At 36.8% G+C, this 23,302-nt stretch overlaps 1 protein-coding gene across 4 annotated transcripts in view; it reads left to right on the forward strand.

The window, feature by feature from the left end:
• LOC126474925 (glycerol-3-phosphate acyltransferase 1, mitochondrial) overlaps positions 1–23,302 on the forward strand; it is a 427,627-nt gene that overhangs the window by 258,775 nt on the left and 145,550 nt on the right. For all 4 annotated transcript variants that reach the window (XM_050102436.1, XM_050102437.1, XM_050102435.1 and 1 more), the window contains exons 2-3: positions 9,628–9,832; positions 20,027–20,140. In XM_050102436.1, coding sequence (XP_049958393.1) covers positions 9,641–9,832; positions 20,027–20,140 — 306 coding nt within the window. In that variant the 5' untranslated portion in view covers positions 9,628–9,640. The remainder of the gene's footprint in view (positions 1–9,627; positions 9,833–20,026; positions 20,141–23,302) is intronic.

The following is a 23,302-nucleotide window of genomic DNA, read 5'->3' on the forward strand; positions in this document are numbered from 1 at the left end:
GAATTATGATGAAGTTTGGTGCCAATGTGATTTCATTAACCCATCTTACAAGTCACATGAACTTGCGGGCTTGTTAACACCTTGCTGTTTGAAGCATTGTTGAGCCCGAGGGTGGTATTGCAGGGCACCTTGTTTTTGCACCATTAGAAAGGAAGGTTGTACATGTTACCGGCCAAACCCAATTTTGGATGAATTAGTTTTGCCTAGCTCAAACTCATTCATCCTGTTACCGATAGGATAAATCAGTTAAGCCTAGGCCGAACTGGTTTATCCTAGTTAGAATTTACATGCTTTAGGATAAACTGGTGCATCCTAGTCTGAACTAATTTCACCTAGTTTGTAACTTCTATAAGCTTTTCAAAGGAAACTGAATAAAGGATTAGAAATAAAATAGTAAATATGGTTCATTAAAGTTGTTTATTAACTAATCAGTAATTTCACATCTATCACTAGATCAACTTACATAGGTACATCTACAGAAATCACCTTATCTGCAATTTGCTTATTTAATTATTTTTGCAAGGTCTACTTTGGTGTCACTTAGAATTGCAGAGTACTTTGTTTTTCTTACAATTGTATTCGTGTGTTGTACAGTTTTTCATGCAACTGCATTTCTCGAAGCCTCACCTTGATCCGACAGAATGTTTTTGGCTGCAGTCCCAAGATATTTCAGTATCCTGGTTAATATCTCACACATCTAAAAACTTCTGAATGCAGACGTTGAAATCAGTTCTAAAAACAATAAAAAAGAAGTTAAAACAAGTATTTTTTACTATTGTATTACAAAAAATTATGGAAAATTTTAATAAAATCATACCTGCAATAATGTTTTTGAAATACACCATGTTTGGTGCCAACTTAGTAGAGGCCCTCAACAGTCTTTTGTAGTATTACTCCAATCTGGAATAGGTATGGTTACATTGTCTCCAATGTCAGCTGGTGGATGGGATTTGTCAGAGGAAGCTTTCCTTCTTTTAGCTTCTTCTTCTTCTCCCCCCCCCCCCCCCCCCCCTCTCTCTCTCTCTCTCTCTCTCTCTCTCTCTCTCTCTGTCACAATTTTTCTAGCATTTTGAATGTTATTTGTGTCGATTTTCACAATGTTATCATCATCACTGTCTTCGTACTGATCAGTATTGCTGTCACCTTCGATTGCCTTCTTTAGGTCATCTTCATCCTGAATATAATTTATGATTTCTTGAGGCAACGAGGAAGTGGAAAGTCCTACTCTGGGTTCCATTCCGAATAATGCTTTGTAAGGTGATTGTTTGAAGCCAAAGCTCGATTTTTCATGAATTAGACATACCTTAATCCTTCAGACCACTTTGTTGAATTGTTGTCCTTTAACCAAGGACTTCTCATATTTTCAATGTCTTGGTTGGCACGTTCAACAGAATCCTGACTTTGGCTGTGCCTTGGTTTTCCATGCACAATTTTCAGTTCTGACCAAAGATTTGTGAGTTCACTTATAACATTATTGTCAAATGATAAGCCACTTCTTCAGCCCTCTTTGATGTTAACACACGAAGGAGAACAAATTTTGTGAGATGGTCTTGGTAAACTAGAATGAATTTTAAATTCCCGTCTGGTTGTGTTTGGAAATCAATCAAATTGACTTGGCATCTACTATTCATTTCCAAATGGAGTATTGGCTTTGAAACTAGCCCTTTTCTTTTTTGTCTTGTTTTGTTGACAAACATCACACATTGATAAATGGAGGCATATCATTCCCTTTGTGATACTGGCATATTTTTTTGATGTCTCGGCTAACATCCTGTCGCGACCACCATGACCCCAGCTACATGAGCTGTGTCAATCACATCATAAAGTCCATCAGCTGGAACAAAATATGTTAATTCCCCCCACATCGTGCAATGAGATTTTTCACATCACCAATTTTCAAAACAGCAAATCGTTGCAAGTCTCTCTCTCTCTCTCTCTCTCTCTCTCTCTCTCTCTCTCTCTCTCTCTCTCTCTCTCTCTCTCTCTCTCTCTCTCCCTTTTTTTTTTTTTTTTTTTTTTTCCAACTTTTCTGCATCTTCTACTTGTTTAACCAAATTCGCATATTCATCTACTGATAACACATTATAATGAGAAGACTTTTTGTTTTCACTCTGCAAAATTTCCTCCAGAATCTTTTCTCTCCACAGCTTTTGATTGGCTTGTCTACTACATGAAGGCTCATCCATGATGAAACGCCTTACAATAATTATACTAGGATTGTAATAAAATCTTTTAAATGCAACCAGCAACTTAACACACACTTTCGTTGATGCAAAATACCTTCAAAACAAAGAACAGTGTGACCGAAGAGCGGTTGCGAGGGGCGAGCCAGAGATGATTCGGGGATTCCTCGTTCATACAAGCAGCGACGTGCGTTCCAACTAGGCAAAATTAGTTCAGACTAGGACATACCAGTTTATCCTAAAGCATGTAAATTCTAACTAGGATAAACCAATTTGACCTAGGCTAATCTGTTTTATCCTATCGGTAACAGGATGAACGAGTTCAACCTAGGCGAAACTAGTTTGGCTGGTTACATATACACTTTTGAGCCAAATTTCAAACTTATACGTTGCAATGGGTGGGAATTGCAGGGTTTTGAAAAGAGGTCCTTTAATTCTGATGCACAGTGTATTTACATTTTACCAGAACTTCCCTGCAGCATTAAATATTAATATAAATATGAAAACTTTACATAACTGTGTTGAAGCATGGTAGGCAAACATTCTGTAAAGACACGCTGTGCATGAACTCTGAATTAGTGATAGGCAAAGAAAACAGAATCACAAAAACAAATAACGTGATGCAGATTACCTCTTACCATAATTTGGGAATATTTGTCAACCTTTTGGAGTTTGCAAAATGTGTACAGTAAAATTACATGCTCGAGATATACTCAAGTGAGCAATGTATTCGCCATCGGCAGAGTTAGTTTTCGAAAATGCCATTAAAGAGATTGCAAAAATGTTACATTGCTAAAAAGCACTGTTTCTTCTAGGTATAACAGATTTTCTGATAGGTTATTAAAATCTTGTATTACTGTGATAGGATAACCCTTTTCCCTCCATTCTCTAAAAGATATTTCATACATTTTTACAAAAGTAACTCACAATAGCATTTTATCCAATTTTCCTATATCTCAGGTCTGGATTCGAAGAAGAAACGATTGTAGGTATGTCTGTCTGTAGGCCCTTCTGTCATTAGTTAAGATACAAGACTCCTATTTGGAAAGACAGTGGTTCATATTGCTGATTACCCAAATATTTTTGTCACTTAAATCATTTAAGACAAATGCTGGGGTGCCTTTTGTTGTAAAAGACAGTGTTGATTTTCTTCCCCTTTCTTTCCCAATCTGAACATCTGCTCCATCTCTGATGATATTATTGTTGATGAAATGTTGAATCCCAGTCTTCTGCCCTTTCTTTCTGTCTTTGTGAGTAGTTTTGTGTACAAGGAAGTAGTGATACATTGCTCTGGAGAGAGCTAATTTAACTCTAATTCCACTTTATAGAATGAGCAAACGTCTGGTATTGCTTTTCTTGGATGAGACTTCTACGTCTGTCAAGTTGTTGGCTACTAGCAGTTGCAGGGCCGTATGACAGCCACTTATGAACGTTTGAGAAACTTTGTAGTTTTCATTACACTCTCTTTCAGCAGTTAGGCTGTCTTAACTTGATATTTAAATGTAATATTATGAAAAGGATATATTACGGAGTGGTCAGAAACAGTCTGTAAAGCTTGTAAGGGTGATCTAAGGTAGGCTGTGCTGAGAAAAAATTGTTAAGAAAAAATTCGGTACATTGCATTGTTTCTGAGTTAATGAGCACTGAAGTGAGAGCCATCAGACTGTTGCGTGTGCAAATTGGAGTGGTCCATTGCTCTCATAGCGTAGATAAAAACGCACAAGACTGCTTAGTCTTGGCTCGGATTCGATCCTTATTACTGTCCCATGTCCAAATTTTTTATCACTCTCTTGTTTAGTTTTAGGAAACCATTGAAGCACACATTTGATGAGTACTTCAATGCTAATTAACTCCGAAATGGTGCGACACATTGAATTTTTTTATTAACAATTATTCCTCAGCACAGCTTACCCTGCAATGATGGTACAAGCTTTTCAGACTGTTTCTGACCACTTATATTCTCCTTTTTCCATCCTGGATTTCCCATTGTTTTTTAAATATCTTAGAGATTTGTATTCTTATATATGCATAACAGTGCTCACAAATGGTTTGACTGTTTTAATATCCAGTCACGGTTCATATGTTTGCAATTTGTTCATTCCATGTCATAAGTAATCTATTTATTATCACAACGTGTTTTGAGTAGAACAACTGCCAAAGTAAATGATTCCCACTCTTCATCACCCAAGGATGCAAAGGTACTCTTTTGGGTACAGAGCTATATTTCCCTTCCACATTCCAAGAATGATATCTTATAATTAAATAGTAGCTGCAATGTATTTTATTCATCTTCCTTTGGCACACTTTAGTGGAGTTCTTCATCAAACAGTACTTTTATTACATATAAAACTATATGGGAATGATCATATTTGTTGTATCCTGCCTACTCGTCAAATATGAGGTGCCTAGGAAATCTGCTTCTTCGGTCGATAGACAACAAGTTAAGTAAATCATATTAATGAATCTTATATACAGAAAATAAATGACATTACTTAATTTTGAGAAATGTACAATGCTGTATCGCAAGCAAAGGGCGGCGTGCAACATAAGCAATCTGTTCAGTATATACAGTTCATAATACAAGAGAAGAAATACATTTCCTAAGTCACTGCTATACATGTGCCTATTCTTGATGCCAGTAAAAGTTGGTGAACTGGCTAGTCTTCAAATGGGCCATGGCCAGGCAGTGTGGCACTTATGTACTTTTCGTGTTGAGGGCGCTGCCATCGGGTTGTCATCCTAGAGAGGGGTCGGTCCGTATGCAGTTAGCTGACGTCTTCTTCACAGCCCTCTCTGCTCTAACGTTCCTGACTGGCGTGCCGGCACTTGATTGTATGCCGGAACAATATTACCTAAAATGCAAACATCTTGAGAGACAAAATATCAGCACTGTCATCATATGTAGTCATCGAATACACTCTCTTTACCTATACTATATTTTTAATTTAATGATTTAATAATTGATGTACATAACCTGGATTCTGGCCCAAGATGCTGGAGTTGGCACTCATGTGTGCATGAGGTTTGCTTGCTTGTGTGTATGTGAGGTGTGTGTCTCTCTTTTATTGATTAAGGATTTTATGTAAGTGTCTTTTAATTGTCTTTTAATTGTCTTCTTTACAGTAAGTAGCAATCTGTCTTTTCCTACATTGTTGATTAACCTGGATCTCTCCCAGACAGCTAGATTTTGTAGTATAGTTATCACATGATGATGAACTGCACTTGAAACTAGTTACAGTAAGATTAATAAATTGCAGCTACTGTGGAGTAAATATGACTTCTTTAATTATTATAGGTGGCATACCTAATGTACAGAAATTATTCATTACACTATTGCTGTCCCTCTTTATAATCTACAGAAAAATTATAATGCAAAGAGTAAATATCGCTGAACTTGAACATTTTGCTCTGCTCATGGATTACTGTCGTATCCTGTTTCGTTTATGTTGTCGAGAACTAAACATATGGTATTGTGATTTAAAAAAAAAAATGAGGTCAATTGCATTTAAGAAAACTGCTTATAATTCTTGAAAAATATTAGGAACAATTTCTTGAGTCAGTCTCTCTCTCTCTCTCTCTCTCTCTCTCTCTCTCTCTCTCTAATATGATTAATTATAGTATCTTTCTCATGTGCAAAGATTACCAACTCTGCTTTCTGCCTGTTAAGTGGAATATCATTTACATGTATAAAGATAAAAGTGGACCGAAAATTTAACACTGTAATACTCTATTTGCGTTTTTTCCCCCGCCAGTAAAATATCCTCTCTTTCAATCACTGTTGAATTATACAGTACTCCATCGGCATTCCTTTTGTTAAATGTGATCTAAACTATTTTTTTTTTTTTTGCAATACCAGTATTTGCATAAAATTTAAATGTTTTCTAAGTGAATACCATGACCTATACAATCAAATGCTTAGGATACACCCCCCCCCTTCCAACCCCCCCCCCCCCCCCCACCCCCCCCCAAAAAAAAAAAAGAAAAAAAAACTGGTGATATTTTCTTCACTTAAAATTTTCAGCATGGCAGGCCATGGTTGATATGTAAAGCTGTCCCATTAGGTTTCATCTCTTGCTGCAGGTGATGAAACGTCAGGAAAAAGCTTTACGTATCAGCCATGGCCTGTGAGCCTGGATGTTTTAACTGAAGTTAATACCAGCTTTGGAAGCCTAGATTGTATAACTTTGGAAGCCTACATTGTATAAAGGTGAAGTTTTTTTATTTGAGGGTTTGAAATTATTTGGGAAGTAACTGTACAACTGGCATTCTCATTTGAGCAAAAATTCTTGCGGAACAATGGTGTACTAAGCACATTTTTTCCTTAAATGTGACACTTCTCTCGTAGTTAGCAAAAAAATATCATTTCTTTACAAACAGTTTGTGGCTTCAAAACTACAAGAAAAGTATAATTGTCTTTTAATTGCTGCCTAGGTTCTGCATGATAATCTTGTCTCCATTAATTTTATTATTAATTAATAGATGGGTTTAAGTAAGGTATCCTGTCAGTTAAATTTTTGATACTGATTCATTACTATGATCGGAAAGTGGGGATTTCATACACCTCATAGGATGATAATGGACGATTTTTGTAACTTTCATTCTTGTAGCTGAATGTTAAATTTTTTGGTTAAATGGGTGATCTGAAACATTTCTTCAGTATATAATTTTGCGATAATCACCCAAATAGCTGAGGATAACAAAGTGCTTGCTTCTGGGGGTAGCTGATAGCTCAATTTAAATTGCCTTTGGGAGTAGTGATCCCATGATAGAAATAGCCTATACACATGTGTGGTTGGTTCCCAGTGAAATAGAAGTACCATACCTGCCCCAACCCAGTGTTGGTTGGATAAAAGGAACCAGACGGGAAGGAAGGAGTGAGAAGGCATATTTTTGTGATCGTTTTAGGCAGCTTCTATGGTAAAATCATTGTAAAAAATGCCTGGTCTTTTGTGGTACATTAAAATCAGTAAAAATGCATAGATTGGTTGCTGTAGGTAAAACCTGCGCAATTAATTCTTGTGCAACTTATTGTCATTTATTTGTCCTATGGTAAAGTGAATGTTACTCTGTTTTGCAAATACCCGACAGTGAAGGACACAGAAAGCAGGATAAAGCAGAAAGTAATTTGAAAACTGAGTAGTAATGATAACTAAAACAACGACCAGAGTGTCTACTTCTTAACACAAAATTTAGTACAGCATTGTGTGGGTATTGAAAAAGATTTCAACAAATGAGACCCATGGTATCTGGTATCACGTACAAATGTCTTTCAATCTGAACATAAAATAGTACAGCTGTTGAAGGTGACTTATCATAGATTCAGTGGAAGTAAGTTGAACTGCAGCATGTCATGTGAAGGTTGCAAGATTACATGACCTTATTAGTAATGTCTTCCTGTTGTTCAAAAGTGAAACTTCTTAAAGGAGATGACTGTACAATGATCAGGTTGAACTTTTGATGTTCAAGTCTTTCCTCAAACCGGTTTTGAAGGAGCATATTTTTTCCATCTGTTAAGTAGATGTGCGGTATGAATTGCAACAAAATTCATTAAGAAACTAATTTCTTATACGCTAACACACATTGTACAGTGACTGCAATATTCTCCACCTGATGCATATCCTCTGTTATTGGCACCTTGTCATGTGCCTAGTGCTCACAGGGAGATGTCAAACCAACCTGTTACATGTGTGCTCCTGGAATAGTACTCAACTTTTGGAGATTTGATTTGCTTGCTAGTATCTGCTGGATAAGATAGCCTATAACTTTATCTTACAGAGCTGGTCCTGCTATTCAGTCCCCACTAATAATCTTCTTCGCGGTACTTGGATCCTCTTCTCAAACAATTTAAAGCATTCATAACCAGAGTTCCATCATTGCAACCATATATTGTCAAATTAACCATTAATAAAATATACTTTAAATGAACACCAGGCTGCTGTTCCTCTCTTGTCCGTGTACAGTAGAGTAAGTCAGTTACCTTACATTTTACATAACTTTCATTGCTAATGCAGGCTCGTTTGTTATTTCTTGGCAGTCCACTATGACGCCTTCCATCAGTGGCTGCACAGAATATGTTTTGCTCCACTCTAGTTCAATTAACTTAAAGTAATAGTTTTCCTTTTTGCATTCATATGAATATCTTCCATTTCTCAAAGAGCCTAGGAGTATGCCATGGTATTCCTTACAAAATTCCTTGTTACACTACAATCTCTCTAAAATATCTTCAATGGCAGTACTATAAAGTGTATGAAGAAACCCACCTACCAGTTTGCATAGTTATTCTTCAAGAAAAACTTCAAGTTGTGAAAAATTTTTACATACCTGCCTCCCCTGCCTTCGTAACTTACCAAAGTAACCACACCAAAAATGTCCAATGACACTTTGCAATAACTTTATAAATTTTATCTACTTACGTTTGTTTGTTTGTTGTTGTTATTGTTGTCACCATCTGTAAGAAAAATGATTTGATGCACCTGGCAAGGCTAGTCGATCCTGCCCAAGCCTCTTCATCTCTGCATAACTGCTGCAACCTACATACATTTGTACCTTCTTAACTTATTAATCACGCCTATGTCTACAAACCTTAAAACTCCACCCACACATTACATAATTTTGCTTTGGGTTAGAAAGCATCCAATTCAAAACAGTTGACTCTTCATGGGAAGCTGGTAATTATCCATTATTTTTGTGATAGACTTCGGAATTCATTTGTTTTGTTTACATGTACCAGAAGTGCAAGGCAAAGCCTGATAAGCCCATACTAGTAAGAAATATACACAGCTGTAAGTAATTGATATCTGAAAATCACCATGTCAACCAGTGTAGCTGATAAATTTATTTTAAATGAGTGCAGTCTGCCTCAAATAGGCTCTGCATATGTGGGAAGGATTTGTAGGACAAATGTGTTTCTTTGTGGAGATGGGAGAGTGGGAGAGGACTTAGTCATTATGTCAGTGATGATTGTACTGAATGAACTGCATGACATACTTCGTATTGTTTCACATCCAAAGTGATCATGTTAATAATAAGTTTATGCTTCTGTTGAATATCATTGCAAATATAGTTTGTTATTTAAGTTACTCTAAGAGATTTACAGCTGCGATACTAAAATTATCATTTGCAAAAACCTCAATCATTGCTATTAGATTCTTGACGTAATTTGATGGTTTTCCAGAAAAAGTAGTCAGAAAAAAATTAAATCTGCAGAACAAGTGTTATTTGATATTAAAGCAAAATTCACTTCCATGAAGCAGACCTTTCAATTAAGCTGCATAGACTCAGTCTGTTATTGCAAATATTTTGTGATTCTATAGATATTATGTCATAATGACTATTTCTGGCATCTTTTGTTTCACTTTGTTGGTATTATAGCTTTTCAGTCATTTTTATTGTATCTTGAGCATTGTAGGAATAATATGACATCAACTACAATTTTCCATTTCAGTGGTTTGCAAGAAATGGTGGATGTTGTTGCAACTCGGCTTCAGCAGTTGAATATTCAGTGGGAACAGAAATGGAAACCACACAACAAATTGGCCAATGTAGAAGCCTTTAGAGATCAACAGAAACATTCCTTTGCAAGTCTAAGACGTTATGGTTACCAAGAACGTAATCGTCAACGTTTGGCCATCAGGGACAACATCAGGATTGTGAGTCCAAGTGTTTCAGTTTGTTTACTTTTATAAATTTTTTGTGACATTTTAAAATCCATTGGTTAATTCTTAATATTTAAAAAAAATTGTTTATGGTGTTGACTTGTGTAGTAGCTTTTACAGTTTAGGAAGTCGAGAATCTAAAAAGAGCATGTGAGTGCTGTCAAACACAGGTGCTGAACTCAGAACACATAAATGCAATTTTGTAACAGCAGTGATGGCTATGACATTTCAGTAGAACTGACTGTAGCTGAATAAGAAAGAAAATTAATGGAACTTGCAAAATAGTTTACAAAATGCCTACTAAGGATGACATTTCCCAAAACTGGAAAAGTACTGTAATTATGTTATGTGACAGGAAGGACAAACAGAACACATAAAAAATCATAAGCAAGAAACTATAGACTTATCAGCCTTGTCTCTGTGTAATGTACATGCACTTACTAAAATTATCAGCATGGTCGGGGGGAGGGGGGGGGGATGCTTGAGATTTTAGTTGGACAAAGAACTAGCTGACATTAGAAGTGGATGTAGCACAGTGGACAATTTGCAAGCTGTGATTGTATAAGGGGTAATCAAATGAAAATCAAACACCCGCCACCAAGTGATCATGGTGTGGTTACATTCAAAAGTAATCAACATTTATCTCACTGGGGAACAAGACAATCAGTTCCTGTTCGTGGAATGCGGTTGGCCGATGACGGATCCACTACTGCATCCACTCTGCCACTTCTTTGTCCAGCTGAAACCTACGTCCACATGTCTTTCTTCATTGCCAAAGATGTGAAAATCATGTGGTGAAAGATCCGGGCTGTACAGAGGATGTTGCAAGGTTTCCCAGCCAAATTGCTTAAGTGTAGCTTTTGTCTGGCTGGCAGTGTGAGGGCGGGCATTATCATCCTTCTGGATGATTCCATCCAACCTAACTGTTGTTGAGTAACTAATGGACAGACCTGTGTTGTGTTTTGTTGTGTTGGCATAAGAGCCAACACCGTGTTACTAGAGGAGGCCGAAATGGATGTGTTTTAGCTCACGCAGGCTGGCGTGAGGAGGGAAGAACTATACTGATGTGAGGTCTGGAACATGACTAGGAATTAGAACTCAGAAAGCGGACGTAATTAGTTTCATACTTAACAGTAATCCATTAATGATGAACGTCGCTCTTGACGGTACATGATTCACAATATTATCCGTTAGTAACTGAATATGGCGCCTTGCTAGGTCGTAGCAAATGACGTAGCTGAAGGCTATGCTAAACTATCGTCTCTGCAAATGAGAACGTAGGTAGACAGTGAACCATCACTAGCAAAGTCAGCTGTACAACTGGGGCGAGTGCTAGGGAATCTCTCTAGACTAGACCTGCTGTGTGGCGGCACTCGGTCTGCAATCACTGATAGTGGCGACACGCGGGTCCGACATATACTAACGGACCATGGCTGATTTAAAGGCTACCACCTTGCAAGTGTGGTGTCTGGTGGTGACACCACATGTTTTATTAGGGGAGACATGAAAGTTAACAAGTGGATCAGGAATTAGACTGGAGTGGTAGAGGTAATTATGAGTATAATGAAAATAAAATTGAGATGGGCAGGAGTTGTAGCCAAGCACATGTATGGTGAATGGGCTTAGGAAGTTATTTACTGCATTCCAAGAGAGAAGAAAAGACTGAAATAACTACCAATGTATGATGGAAAAATGACATTACAAAACTTGCAGGAGCTACGCGAATGCATATAGCTGAAGACTATAATCCATGCAAAAGTCTATAATAAGTGTTTATCTGGCACTGGATTTTGAATGAGCGGTGGTGATGATACGAACACTACTTACTACTTACTACCTCTACTGCTGCTGCTGCTGCTGCTGCTACTACTACTACTACTACTACTACTATTTGTAACTACAGATAATTCCTGTGTAATCCATTTCTTTAGACCTTTAACTCATACCCTTGCAGACCACAGTGATATTAATTCTGTTGTTGTAGTAGTAGTAATTTAACTGTGTTTTCATACATATAGGAACATAAAACGAAATAAAGCAAATACAAAGCACTAAAAGGAGTGCACTCCAATCCACTGTTGCTCTTACTGTCCGGCATTTCACAGGATTGGATGCAGTGCTAAATACATAGCTGCATCATTATCTCCACCGTCACACACCAATGATAGTGTCATACTGCATGGTATGTGTTACATATTGGAAGCTGTTTTTTCTTGCAGAATTCTTATAGTTGTAATATCCTCCATTATCAAATTAACTGGAAATGTAGAGCATACATTATTATGCAATTGAAAGTATCTGGACATCAGTTTTTGTTGGTCCATAAGAGAGTAGTCATATTATTAATATTGTGTTGGCTCTCTTTTTATGTTGTTGGAGCACATAATCAACAGAGGAGGATTTCCACTAGATTATTTTTCCTTAACAATATTTTACATGGTGGTTGCTGGTTGTTCAGGTAAATGATCTGGATTGCTATCAAGACTCTAAATTAGGCTTTTGCAGATCAAATGCCTACCCGCAGCAGTCAGGTGTCTTGGGTACAGGTCGGCAGGGGTGGGCAAACAAACAACGTGTTGGTAGTTGGGCAGCCAGGCTGTAGCTTATGTGATAGTACTGTTGTGCCCATGACCAGGTTTGGCTAAGTGTCATGCGCTTCCTCAGAACACATACAGTAAGACTACCTGCTTGGTAGCTCACACTACCCCTCGGGCATTTTGCGCACCTGTGCCCAGTGGAGCACCATTAGAATAACCTGTTCTAATCATTCCAGAGGTATTAGATTGGGCTCAAGTTGGTGGTTCCACTTCAGTAGTCAGTGTATTTCATGTAATTATAGATCTATATTAGATTTTATTCTTTGTCTCAAGGGCAGTATCACAGACAAACCTTATCATTGTTATCGTTCTCTATGTAGTTTTATTCTGTTACAAAGTTTTCTCAGATTCAGTCATTGTTTTGTTATCTCATAAGAAAACTTATGAGTGATATACTACATCCCCTAGCATTATCTGTTTTCAGTAAGTAATTGAGTCTTGTATTTTCATTTTTATTATTTCATTTCACTTATGTACTTAATGATAAGTACCTGTTTGTGTAAACTGTTTTTGCTCTTCCAAAACTTCTAACACATGTGATTTTACAATGTAGTTAGTTAGTTAGTTACACTTGTGGCTCCCCAGTATATCTACTTTATTTTACTAGTGCCTCGTTGCCAGCACATAAAAAAATGTTGTTTAGAATGGCTGTGCAACCCTTCTTTCACTTCATCATTACCTTTCACTTTATTGTTTCTCAGAAACATTGTACTACCTAATACCTCCTGCAGGGGCACAAACATGTTGAAATCACCTGTTTCTTCGTGAGGCAAGTTTACAAGTTGTTACAGATATTGGAAACAAAATATACCATTATTCATTATTAATTGAGCCTTTGTGTAGGTTCATATTACCATGCTGTATCAGTTTGTAAGTACTGTATTGTGATAGTTTGAACTGATTGTAAGCTTTGTATGATTGTCAGACAGATCACATAAAGACTGACTGTTTCTTGTGCCCCATCTGGATCTGCAATATTCCAGGCTTACATATTTTCAGTATTCAAAGGTTTCTTTTCCAGTGCATGTAATTTTTTTGATGTTCTGTCTTTATTTTAGTGAAGATGAACATTGATGCCCCAAGAACTTGTGTTCTGCAGTCTCATAAACACGTGGTAACTACGCAAGCCTTTGTCTTGCAACCAACTCACAGAAACTTGATGTTATCGTAGTGAATCATGAATAATGTGGTTTATTTAGTTGTGACTAACACTAATTTTCAAAATCTTAGTCACCAAATCTCTTGTTTTACTGGCTTTGTTGAGAAATATTCTATTTTATAGTTTTTTTCCTTTCCAGCACAGTGCATCATTTGGCCACATCAAGATTAAATCAGATGTGTCAAGTCTGTCTTATACTGGTTGAAGTGATAAATGGAAACAGAAACAGGTTATGTCATTGTTCTTCAGTGAATGTCACCTGGTTTCTCACCCTTGCTCCTCCTCTCCTTCCCCTCTCTCTTTTTTCCCTATTCTGACTGGTTTGATGTTTCTGTCTTTTCATCTCAGTAGAGCACCTACATCAAACATCCTTGCTTATTCGTTGTACATGTTCTAATCACCATCTTCCTATACAATTTTCCCCATATATAGCTCTCTCTAGTACCATGTCTTCCCATATCCTATCATCCTATTCTTTCTTGTAATTAGTGTCTTCCATATATTGCTTTACTCCTCAATTCTGTTTAGAACTTCCTTTTTCTAATCTTATCAGCTAAATTAATATTCAACATCCTTTTGCAAAATCACATCTCAAACACTTTAATTCCCTTATTTCCCACAGTCCAAGATTCACTTCCATATAATACTGCACTCCAGGCGTACATTCTCAAAAATTTCTTTCTTAAGTTAAGGCTTACATCTGACACTGGTAGACTCCTTTCAGTGACAAACACTCCCTTGTCTATGTGAGTCTATTTATTGTGTGATCCTTGATTCATCCCGCAAATATTATTTTTCCTGCAAGGTAGCAGTCTTGCATCACTTCACTTACTTTGTGATCCTAAAGGTATAAGCTAAGTTTGTCATTATTCTCATATTAGCTGCTTTGTAATATTTTCATTTCTACACAATGCACTTTCAGTCCACATTATGCGTCCAGTAGACAGTTCATTCCATTCAAAAGATCCAGGGTAATTCTTCTCAATTTCACAGCAGATAGCAATTTCGTCAGTGAATCTTATCAGTCATATCCTCTCACCCTGACTTTTAACCCAAGTACTGAAATTTTATTTCATTCATCTTTGCCTTGATATAAATGTTGATCTGTAGAGAAGAGAGGCTGCAGCCTTGCTTTACACTTTATTTCATTCATCTTTTTCTTGATATGAATGTTGATCAGTAGAGAAGAGAGACTGCAGCCTTATTTATGCGTTTTTCAATCTAAAAATTTTCTCTTGGGCTTCCATTTGTATTGTTCCCTCTTAGTTGTTGTTTGTGCTGTGTGTTAACCATCTTTCCCTGTAGAGTACACCAATTTCTCTTAGGATTCAAAGTACCATGGAATACTTAACCTGATGTAACACTTTTGTGGGTCAGCAAATACGAAGAAAGTTTCTCAGTTTTTGTTAACTCTTGCTTCCTGTAACAATTTTAATGTCAGAATTGCCTGTCTGGTGCCTTTGTGTTTCCTAAAGCCAAACTGAGTGTCATCCAACAGATCCGTTCTTCTTTCAAGTCTGAAAATAAGATGATTAAGTGGAAGGAGCTAAGTGCTTTAATTGGACTTCAGTAATTTAAAATGTGAGATCACTTGCATCTCTTCATTATGCACATACTTCAGCTTCATACTTGAATTTGAAAGTATTGTGCGGCTAAATTTAAATAATTTATGATAAGAGCTTTATTTAACCGGTTCTTTATGTTTTGTACAAATTATTCAAACGGAGCGATTTTGATTAAACAAAGGACGATTTGGATATGTTACTGTTTGTGAAAAACTTTTCAGAAATGAATGAATTTTATCCTGGTGACACTAAATACCTACATTTTATCATAATGCAAGATTTAAGGATGCAAAGAAATGACTTAATTGTCTAGAATAACAAACCATTATTACTTACCCAAAACCAGTTTCTGACAACACTGCTTTGTCTGTGTCATGGCATTTAAGTGAATAGGCTAATGAGGTGTCACTGGACTCGGGAACAAAATGTTTGGAATTCTGTTAATGTAACTTCACATGTATTAGCTGCTGGATAAGTGAACATCGCCAGAATGCAAATGTTAGAAATCATCCATGACAATGTGAAACATGTCAGATGAAAGGCAAAATCAGTGGAGAATTGCTTTTCATCATGCAAAGTTGAAGTGTCGAACATTCTGTGGAATGTGTTGAAGTAGGCACTTTATTTAAGTTTACAACCGCTGTAGGTGGCTATTGACAATTAGTGAAGGCTGCAAGACAGCCCAGTTCCTGAAAAGCAATCTCTGTGGTCCAAAGTTTTTGCCTATTAAGGCTGTATAAGGTTGATTCACACTTAAGGATAACATCTTAGGATCCATAAAAAAGTTGTTTTATGGTGAGTATTTTCTGTGATCTAATTTAAGCCTTCATTTGTGTTGATCAGAAGTTATTTTTAGGGGAAATATGACCACTGCGCTATCAGCATAACTAATTAGAGATACGGAATTGTGTTGGGGAGAAAAGTGTGTTATGGCACAACACTAAAAGAATGGATTAGTATGTCGTGAGACATTGAAGAAAAATCAATTGGGTTACAGAATTGTAGAGAGAGACAAAGACTTGATTACAGTAAGTAGGCTCAAGTTTTTGTAAGTTGTGATAGTTATGTAGAGATGAAGAGGCTTGCAGAGGAAGGGCTAGTGTGGAAACTTGCACAAAACACTTATTTGAATTGAAGATAACAACAACAACATACTCTCATATGAGCACATTAGGTAACACACCTTAGGAAAGGAATCAAAAAGTTTTGTTAACAACTATGGACAACAGATCAGTAGCATCTGTTGTATTAGATTTGAGTGGTTCATCATAAACCATCAGTGTTCTCTACCAGGTCTGTACTGTTTCTGTTTATGCTAATTAGTAGTTGACAGCCAAGAGCAGTTAGTATAAATTTACAGTCCTGATTTACTGTTAATCGACCAATTTAATTCATTTTAACGGTAGTTTTAAAGACCCTGAGAAACTTAACAGTAACAAAAAATAATCAGCAATTGTAGAAAGCATATAGTACCAAGGTTTTTGGTCTTCCTTACACTTCAAACTAGACTGAGATTGTTATACACTTCACATTATAAGGATATCAAAGTCAGCAGATGGTTCATTAAAAATACTGATCCTGATGACCAGAAGGTCATTAAAGCAGCCTATTTTGTGTCTGAACACTTCATTATGTCTTAAGAAGCTATTTTTCTGGAGGAATGCGTTTATTTGACAAAAAATCATTGTTTACAAGAAAATTTGTAGAGTTAGTCTATAAACTTCTTGCCATAGATCCTTTGCCACTGTTTTGCAATAGATATCTTCTGCCAAGTTCTTCATTATAAAGAACTAGACTCATTATGAAAACAGCACAACAAAAAATGCAACATATAATATCATACATTAGAATAACATCAACTATATATTAGAAACTCTGTCATTGGTGCAAAAAGTGTTCAGTTTGTTATTGCCAAAATTTCCAGCTCTCTTCCCAAATCCATTTTCAAAAACAAATTACTTGAGCTTCTGCTGTAGTGTTCTTTCACTGCTGTTCAAGAGTTTGTGAATTTTAGCTTACATAATAAGTGAATATCACAAACAGTTCTATATTTTTCAAATATTAATATAAATTTTTGTATTTTTAAGGGTATCATAATTTGTGCAAGAGGATTTTGTGTATGTAAGTGATGGGGTATCAGTAGTGTTATGGACATATAGTTTCAGGGTTTTCTCTAAAATATTACACAAGTTCTGTTCTTAATCCTCTTGAGTCAGGAATCAGGGTAATCATCAAAAGTAAAGAAACATTGATTTCACACTATTTCTGAAGCACATTTAAAGTTGTACACACAATTTTGACAAGCCGAGTGTGTTGGCAAATCAATAATTATTTGTTTATAATTTTTAATGAATTGCAAACTGTGTACAAAACTCTTTCAAAATAGATAATGAGACTGGATTACCAGTCCACTAATAATATAGGGTGTTCAATTCTTGATCATTTTCTTTGTGGTAATGATATTGCTCAAAAACCCACACCAAACTGACACATAGAAAGCTATGAAGATGAAACCTCTCTTTTGTTTTGTAGGAAGGATTGTAATGAGCTGGAATCAGTCATGACTAGTTATTTCCTTCATCAGAGCTTAAACACTATTGTTACAAAGGCCCTGTCACTAACATACAAAACAGTCAACTTATATCGTATGGAACTGACAGCATATACAATAGCTTGGTCGTGGACAATCCAATCTCAAATTCCTTGATATCTTTGTAGACAAAAGCCTTCAATGGATAAACCTCATTAACTATATATGTGGGGAAAATTAAAATCGATTAGATGTAGCTGTTCAGCCAACTGTCAAAAGTAGTCCTCTGCAAAAGCATAAAAAATATTGTCAAACAATGGAAACTCCAGGTTGGAATATCAGCACTGTAGGAAAAGATAGATTGCTATTTAACCATTTTTTTAGATGATGTGTTAAGTTGCAAACAGGCACTGTTAAAAGACACTCGCACCTAAGCTTTCAGCCACAGCCTTCATCAGAGAAAGATAGAGAAACACACACCATTCATTCACACAAATAAGTACACTTCATTCACATATGACTGCCAACTCAGGCAGCTCGCACCAGAACTATCATGTGGAATGGACACTGCGATCTGGAGGAGGTGGGAAGGAGAAAAGGATAGTAGTGTACAGGTGGGGGAGGGGGAGGGGGACACCGTCCATTGGGGTGCGCAGGGACTAGACTGCCAACAGGCATGGTGTCAGTAGGTTGTGAGGCAAGGAGGTGGGGAAAAAGGGGCAAAAAAGGAGAAAAGCAGTAAAAGATAGGTGGGTGTGTTGGGGTGGAGGGTGTGGGGACAGTATGTTGCCATAGGTTAAGACCAGGATAGTTACAAACTGTCCCCACACCTTCCACCCAACAGTTTCGACCCCCTCTGTCCGATCATCTCCTCCCCATTCTTGTCTCCCATCCTGTTTGTTTGCCACCTGCCACCCTCTGCCAACGTACCCACCCATCTTTCCATGTTCCTCTCCTTTTTCACTTCATTTTCCCCACCTTCCTGCCCCAGTGCCTGTTGGCAGTCCAGTCCCTCCGCCAGACAGTGCTCCCCTTCCCCCCTCCCCCTATGCATTGCTATGTTTTCCCCTTCCCTACCCCCTCCTTATAGATTGCTGCTTCAAGACTTCATGATAGTGGCGTTCTGGTCCAAGCTTCCAGAACTGGCTGTCATGTGTGCGTGAGGTGTGCTTGCTTGTATGAATGAATGGTCTGTTTCCGAAAGCTTATGTGTTAGTGTCTCTTAATTATGCTTGTCTGCAAATTAACATGTTGTCTTTACAGTAAGTAGCAATCTATATTTTCTTACATTGTTGAAACTACGTATTTTGGTGCAGTTTACCCATAGCTTAATTATTTTTTGGAATTGTGTGGCTGTGCTGCAGACATGCAGCTCAGTGGGATAGTAGTACTGCTGAAAAGTGCAATAAGGCTGGTGAATGAACACGGATGCATTGAGTTCTGTCTTGAATCATTTATAAAACACAAAAGTCTGACAATGTACTCCTTGTATTTATGCTTATCACTAACTTTTTTTGCACAAAATCAAAGCCAGTCTGGCAAGTGCAGTGATGTTTCTGATTACAGTGCTAGAAGTAAGAGCAATTATTGCAGGCATAAAACTAACAATAAGTTAAGAGTAACAGATCATAGTCCACATAACATTGATCAGATGTGCCTTAACAGGTTTCCAGCCACTATAAAAATCTGAGATGCAAGAATATTGGTAATAAAATGGAAATTGGTTCTGATAAAAATTGTTAGTACTCAGTTTGTGCATTTTAAGCAGCAGGACTGTTAATTCATTCTCTCAGCATATATATTTTAGTACAGAATTAATTTCTAAGAAATGGATGCTATCACTGAGTTTGTGTAAGATTGCTTTTAACAAAAACAACAACAACAACAACAACAACAATAATAATAATAATTATTATTATTATTACTATTACTGCATTCCAATTTAGTACTGCAAGATCATTGCACATGTAAGTATGATGTTTGTGAAAGTCATCAGTTTGATGACTGTATGAAAAAAAAATGCAAATATATAGATTTAACAGTCTGGGTTTAACCTTGGCTCAAAGTGCATCAAGCAAACATAAATCCAAATTTTAAAAGCAAATTAAAGAACAGTGGTGTGAATAAATCAGTACATACCAAAATAGAATGAATTTTGAGCTGCAGACATGTACAAATCTCATGCAGTTATTTTTCTCAGAGAGAGAGAGAGAGAGAGAGAGAGAGAGAGAGAGAGAGAGAGAGAAGAGAGAGAGAGAGCAGTTTGTAATTTATTTCCTGATTTGTGAAGTTCTAGATCTTTGTAACATACACTTTGGTGTCTGTTTTGTTTTACAGACCCTGAATAGAAAACAGTTTCTTATTAAGGAAGTCCCGTGGGACATCAAGCTGAGCTGTAAAGGAAGACCATTCATGGGTCTGTGTTGCAGTACATGTACACCGACCAGTCAGGTATGAAAACATGTTTATTGGGTGTTCATTGGTTGCTTTTATAATGTTCATTCTAAACTAGGAGAATAAGACAGATACATCATTGCTTTGGAAATATTTGTGTGCTGAATATTGTATTCGTGATTTGTTTGTAGATATTGTAAGTAATCTGAATTGAGTGTATGTTATCAATAAAAAGCAACTTATTTTAGTAAAAACTATGTCCATATTATTGAATGGATGGCATGAACACAACATGAAATGGAAAACAATGCTTTGTAGCAATTATTATATTTGAAAAGATAACTAAAAACTAGTGCAGAAATATTGCAGTCGAACTTCAAATTATAAAATCTTCAAAATGAAACTACAAACTGTTACTAAGAATCAGTTTGAGTGATCTGTGTGTAGCTGAGTTTAGAAAATACTTTGTCATTGCTGTAGACATCATGAGGAAATAAGAAAATCAGCCAGGCATTCATGGAAAGTGACTCAGGTACATGAGAAAGAAAATATTACTTGGAAATTCATTAACTCAACATAGAGTAAATGAAGTATCATTAAAGGAAAAAAAAGAAGAAAAAATCTCTAGCAACAACCTGCCACACAAAATGCTAAAAACTGAATAGGGAAAGATCAAGAGAGTTTGTCAGCTCAAATATTTGCATGAAACCATTCAGGAAACTGGCCTGGAAAAAATTTGGTTGCGATATTCCTCATCACAAAATGCAAATGGCTTTTTGGCTTACAAAATACATCTGTAAAAAAAACACCAGAGACACTACAACAGTGTCTTGAAACTAGTGTGTCTTTATGGAGGCGGGGTGTATACAACCCGGGACAATCGGGAGATCTGGGGAAAAACCCGGGAATTTTTTCATCCAGGAGAAAACCAGGGAATTGCTTAGAATCCCGGGAATTTTTCTTGGTTTTGGTTTTTAGTTAAATTTTTGTGATTTTGACTGGTAAGAACTAATACTCTAACAAAGGATATTACTGTATCCGGCTACTGCAGAATAATACTGCAGCAACAAAACATGAACGAGAGGGGGGGAGGAAACAAAAATAAAACTTAAGTTGCAAAGGAAATGCGCCATATACAACAACAAAACAGTGCTCATACAACCGTCTGCCAACAGCAATGTGTGTCAGAGGCTTTAGGAAAACTATGCAATGCTTTATAACAAACTGCCTCCGATGAGCGTGACGTGACAACTGTTTAAATTAGATTCGTTTGAGCTGATGCGGGCGGGCTCTTGAGCATGCGCAGTTCAGTCACGTATGAGTAATACGTTCCCCTGCTTCTGGTTACAGAAGTGTGGCTGGGTGCCACTACTTAATATTGCCCCGGTTCAGAAATACAGTAAATCTGGGGCTGATGCACAGATCAGTCTGAGTTGAGGTGGGGAGTCTCCACATGACCTGTGTTTACGTTCAGCGATTTTGTTGTTTCCTCTTCGTTTGTTGCTCTCACGTTAAATGATAACAAAACGGATTTTTGTGGCCGGGAGCTATCAAATGAATTAAAATACGTTCGCATAATTACAGAAAGCTAAAATATGTCATTAGTTTCACATTTTATCTCCACCTTTCAGACAGTCAAGCATTAATCACCTTACAGAACAATGAAGTTATTTTTGCCGGTTTGCTAAAGAGATTTGGCTGAAAATTAATCTTTTCTGCTGAGGCAGTCAATTTATGTGAATCTAAATGTTTAATTGCACACTATTGGCTAGTTTCAACTGTTCGCTGCATTTCAAGTGCACGTATTGCATTATGCCATAATAAAAAATCAAACATTAGATTATACAGACTGGTGCTCCTAGAAAATTTACATACGAATGTGCGTTTTAAGCTGAATTATGCGTTTTGGTATGGTTCACGAAATTACGACGCTCTTGAAGTATCGTCTGATGTCTGGTTTCTTTTATGACATATGTAAGATCTTTTAATGTTTTACACTTACGAACATATGGGCTTCCTGCGTCATCGTAGCTGCGCAAGCGCAGTGACGCCTGTTATGTGGCGCTCTCTTGCTGAAACGAACCTATTTCTAAACAGGTCGCGGGAAAATGTTGCGAATGGTGGTTTGAAAAGCGTTACATTCAAAGCAGATTTCCTTTTATGCAAGATGAACTATGTGCGAGAATGTACAATGAATTTCTTAAATCACAAAGCGTTTGACTCTCATTTAAAAATCATCTCTTTGAGGATGACCATTTAGAAGAATTTCGAGCCCAGAAGATTAGACATTTACGTCGTTATTAAAAATTTTACTGGCACATTTGTGTGACGTATCTTAAAGTGTAACACGCGCAAAAAGGTCAACATTATATGTGGAAGCTTAGCTTCTCTTCCAGCTTATTAATCTTCGAGACCAATATTATATGTGAATGCTATGTATATTAATTTAAACCATTAACTTTTCTTATTTGTGTGTTCGCGCTTCTGAAGAGTGATCTTGCCATCAGCTGGCAAGATCACGTGACATGAGCTATGACTGTCTTACAAAAGCGCATCGCAATCTCGAATTCAATGCTTCGGAAAGTAACATGCGGTGTTTAGTGGAATTCAAATTTATACCTTCGTAATACGAAAATATGCAGCGTACGTGTTGCTGCACATCAAAGGTCTTTCAAAACTTGTTTTTCCCCCTGAGTTTCGTTTTCTAAAGTGCCGGGAAATTCTACTCCGGTATATAAAACCATAAACATTAAAAGGATTGATGAGTTTTACTGTGCTGAGGAAGAGTATACTGTTAATGCCGAAAAGTGTATTTTCACCCGGGAGAAAGTTTATTTTTAACCAGGAAATCCGGAGAAAATCCGGGAATTTTTTTTCCTTGTCCAGGTATACATCCTGGGGGGTGAAGCACTCATTTTAAAGAGAAAGAGGGACACTGAAGATATCCTAAAGAACTAACAAAAAGAAATCAGGAAAATTTAAGGTTGAGGTTGTATTGAAGAAGTACATACAGACTAAAAGCAAATAAAGAAATTGAAAATTGTATCAGCATTTATTGAGAAATGAAAAAAATTCAGTGTAAAGTTCTGTGGGGGTATTAAAAGAATTAAACCAACCAGATTAACTAGACATGTTGTGAAATCCTGCAAAAGGCACAGTAAAGCTAAAGTTGAGACAGTAAAATGAATGAGCGCAGGAAAAGGACAACTGGAGGAAGCA

Source organism: Schistocerca serialis, chromosome 4 (genome assembly GCF_023864345.2).
Source record: "Schistocerca serialis cubense isolate TAMUIC-IGC-003099 chromosome 4, iqSchSeri2.2, whole genome shotgun sequence".
NCBI classification, from domain to species: domain Eukaryota; kingdom Metazoa; phylum Arthropoda; class Insecta; order Orthoptera; family Acrididae; genus Schistocerca; species Schistocerca serialis.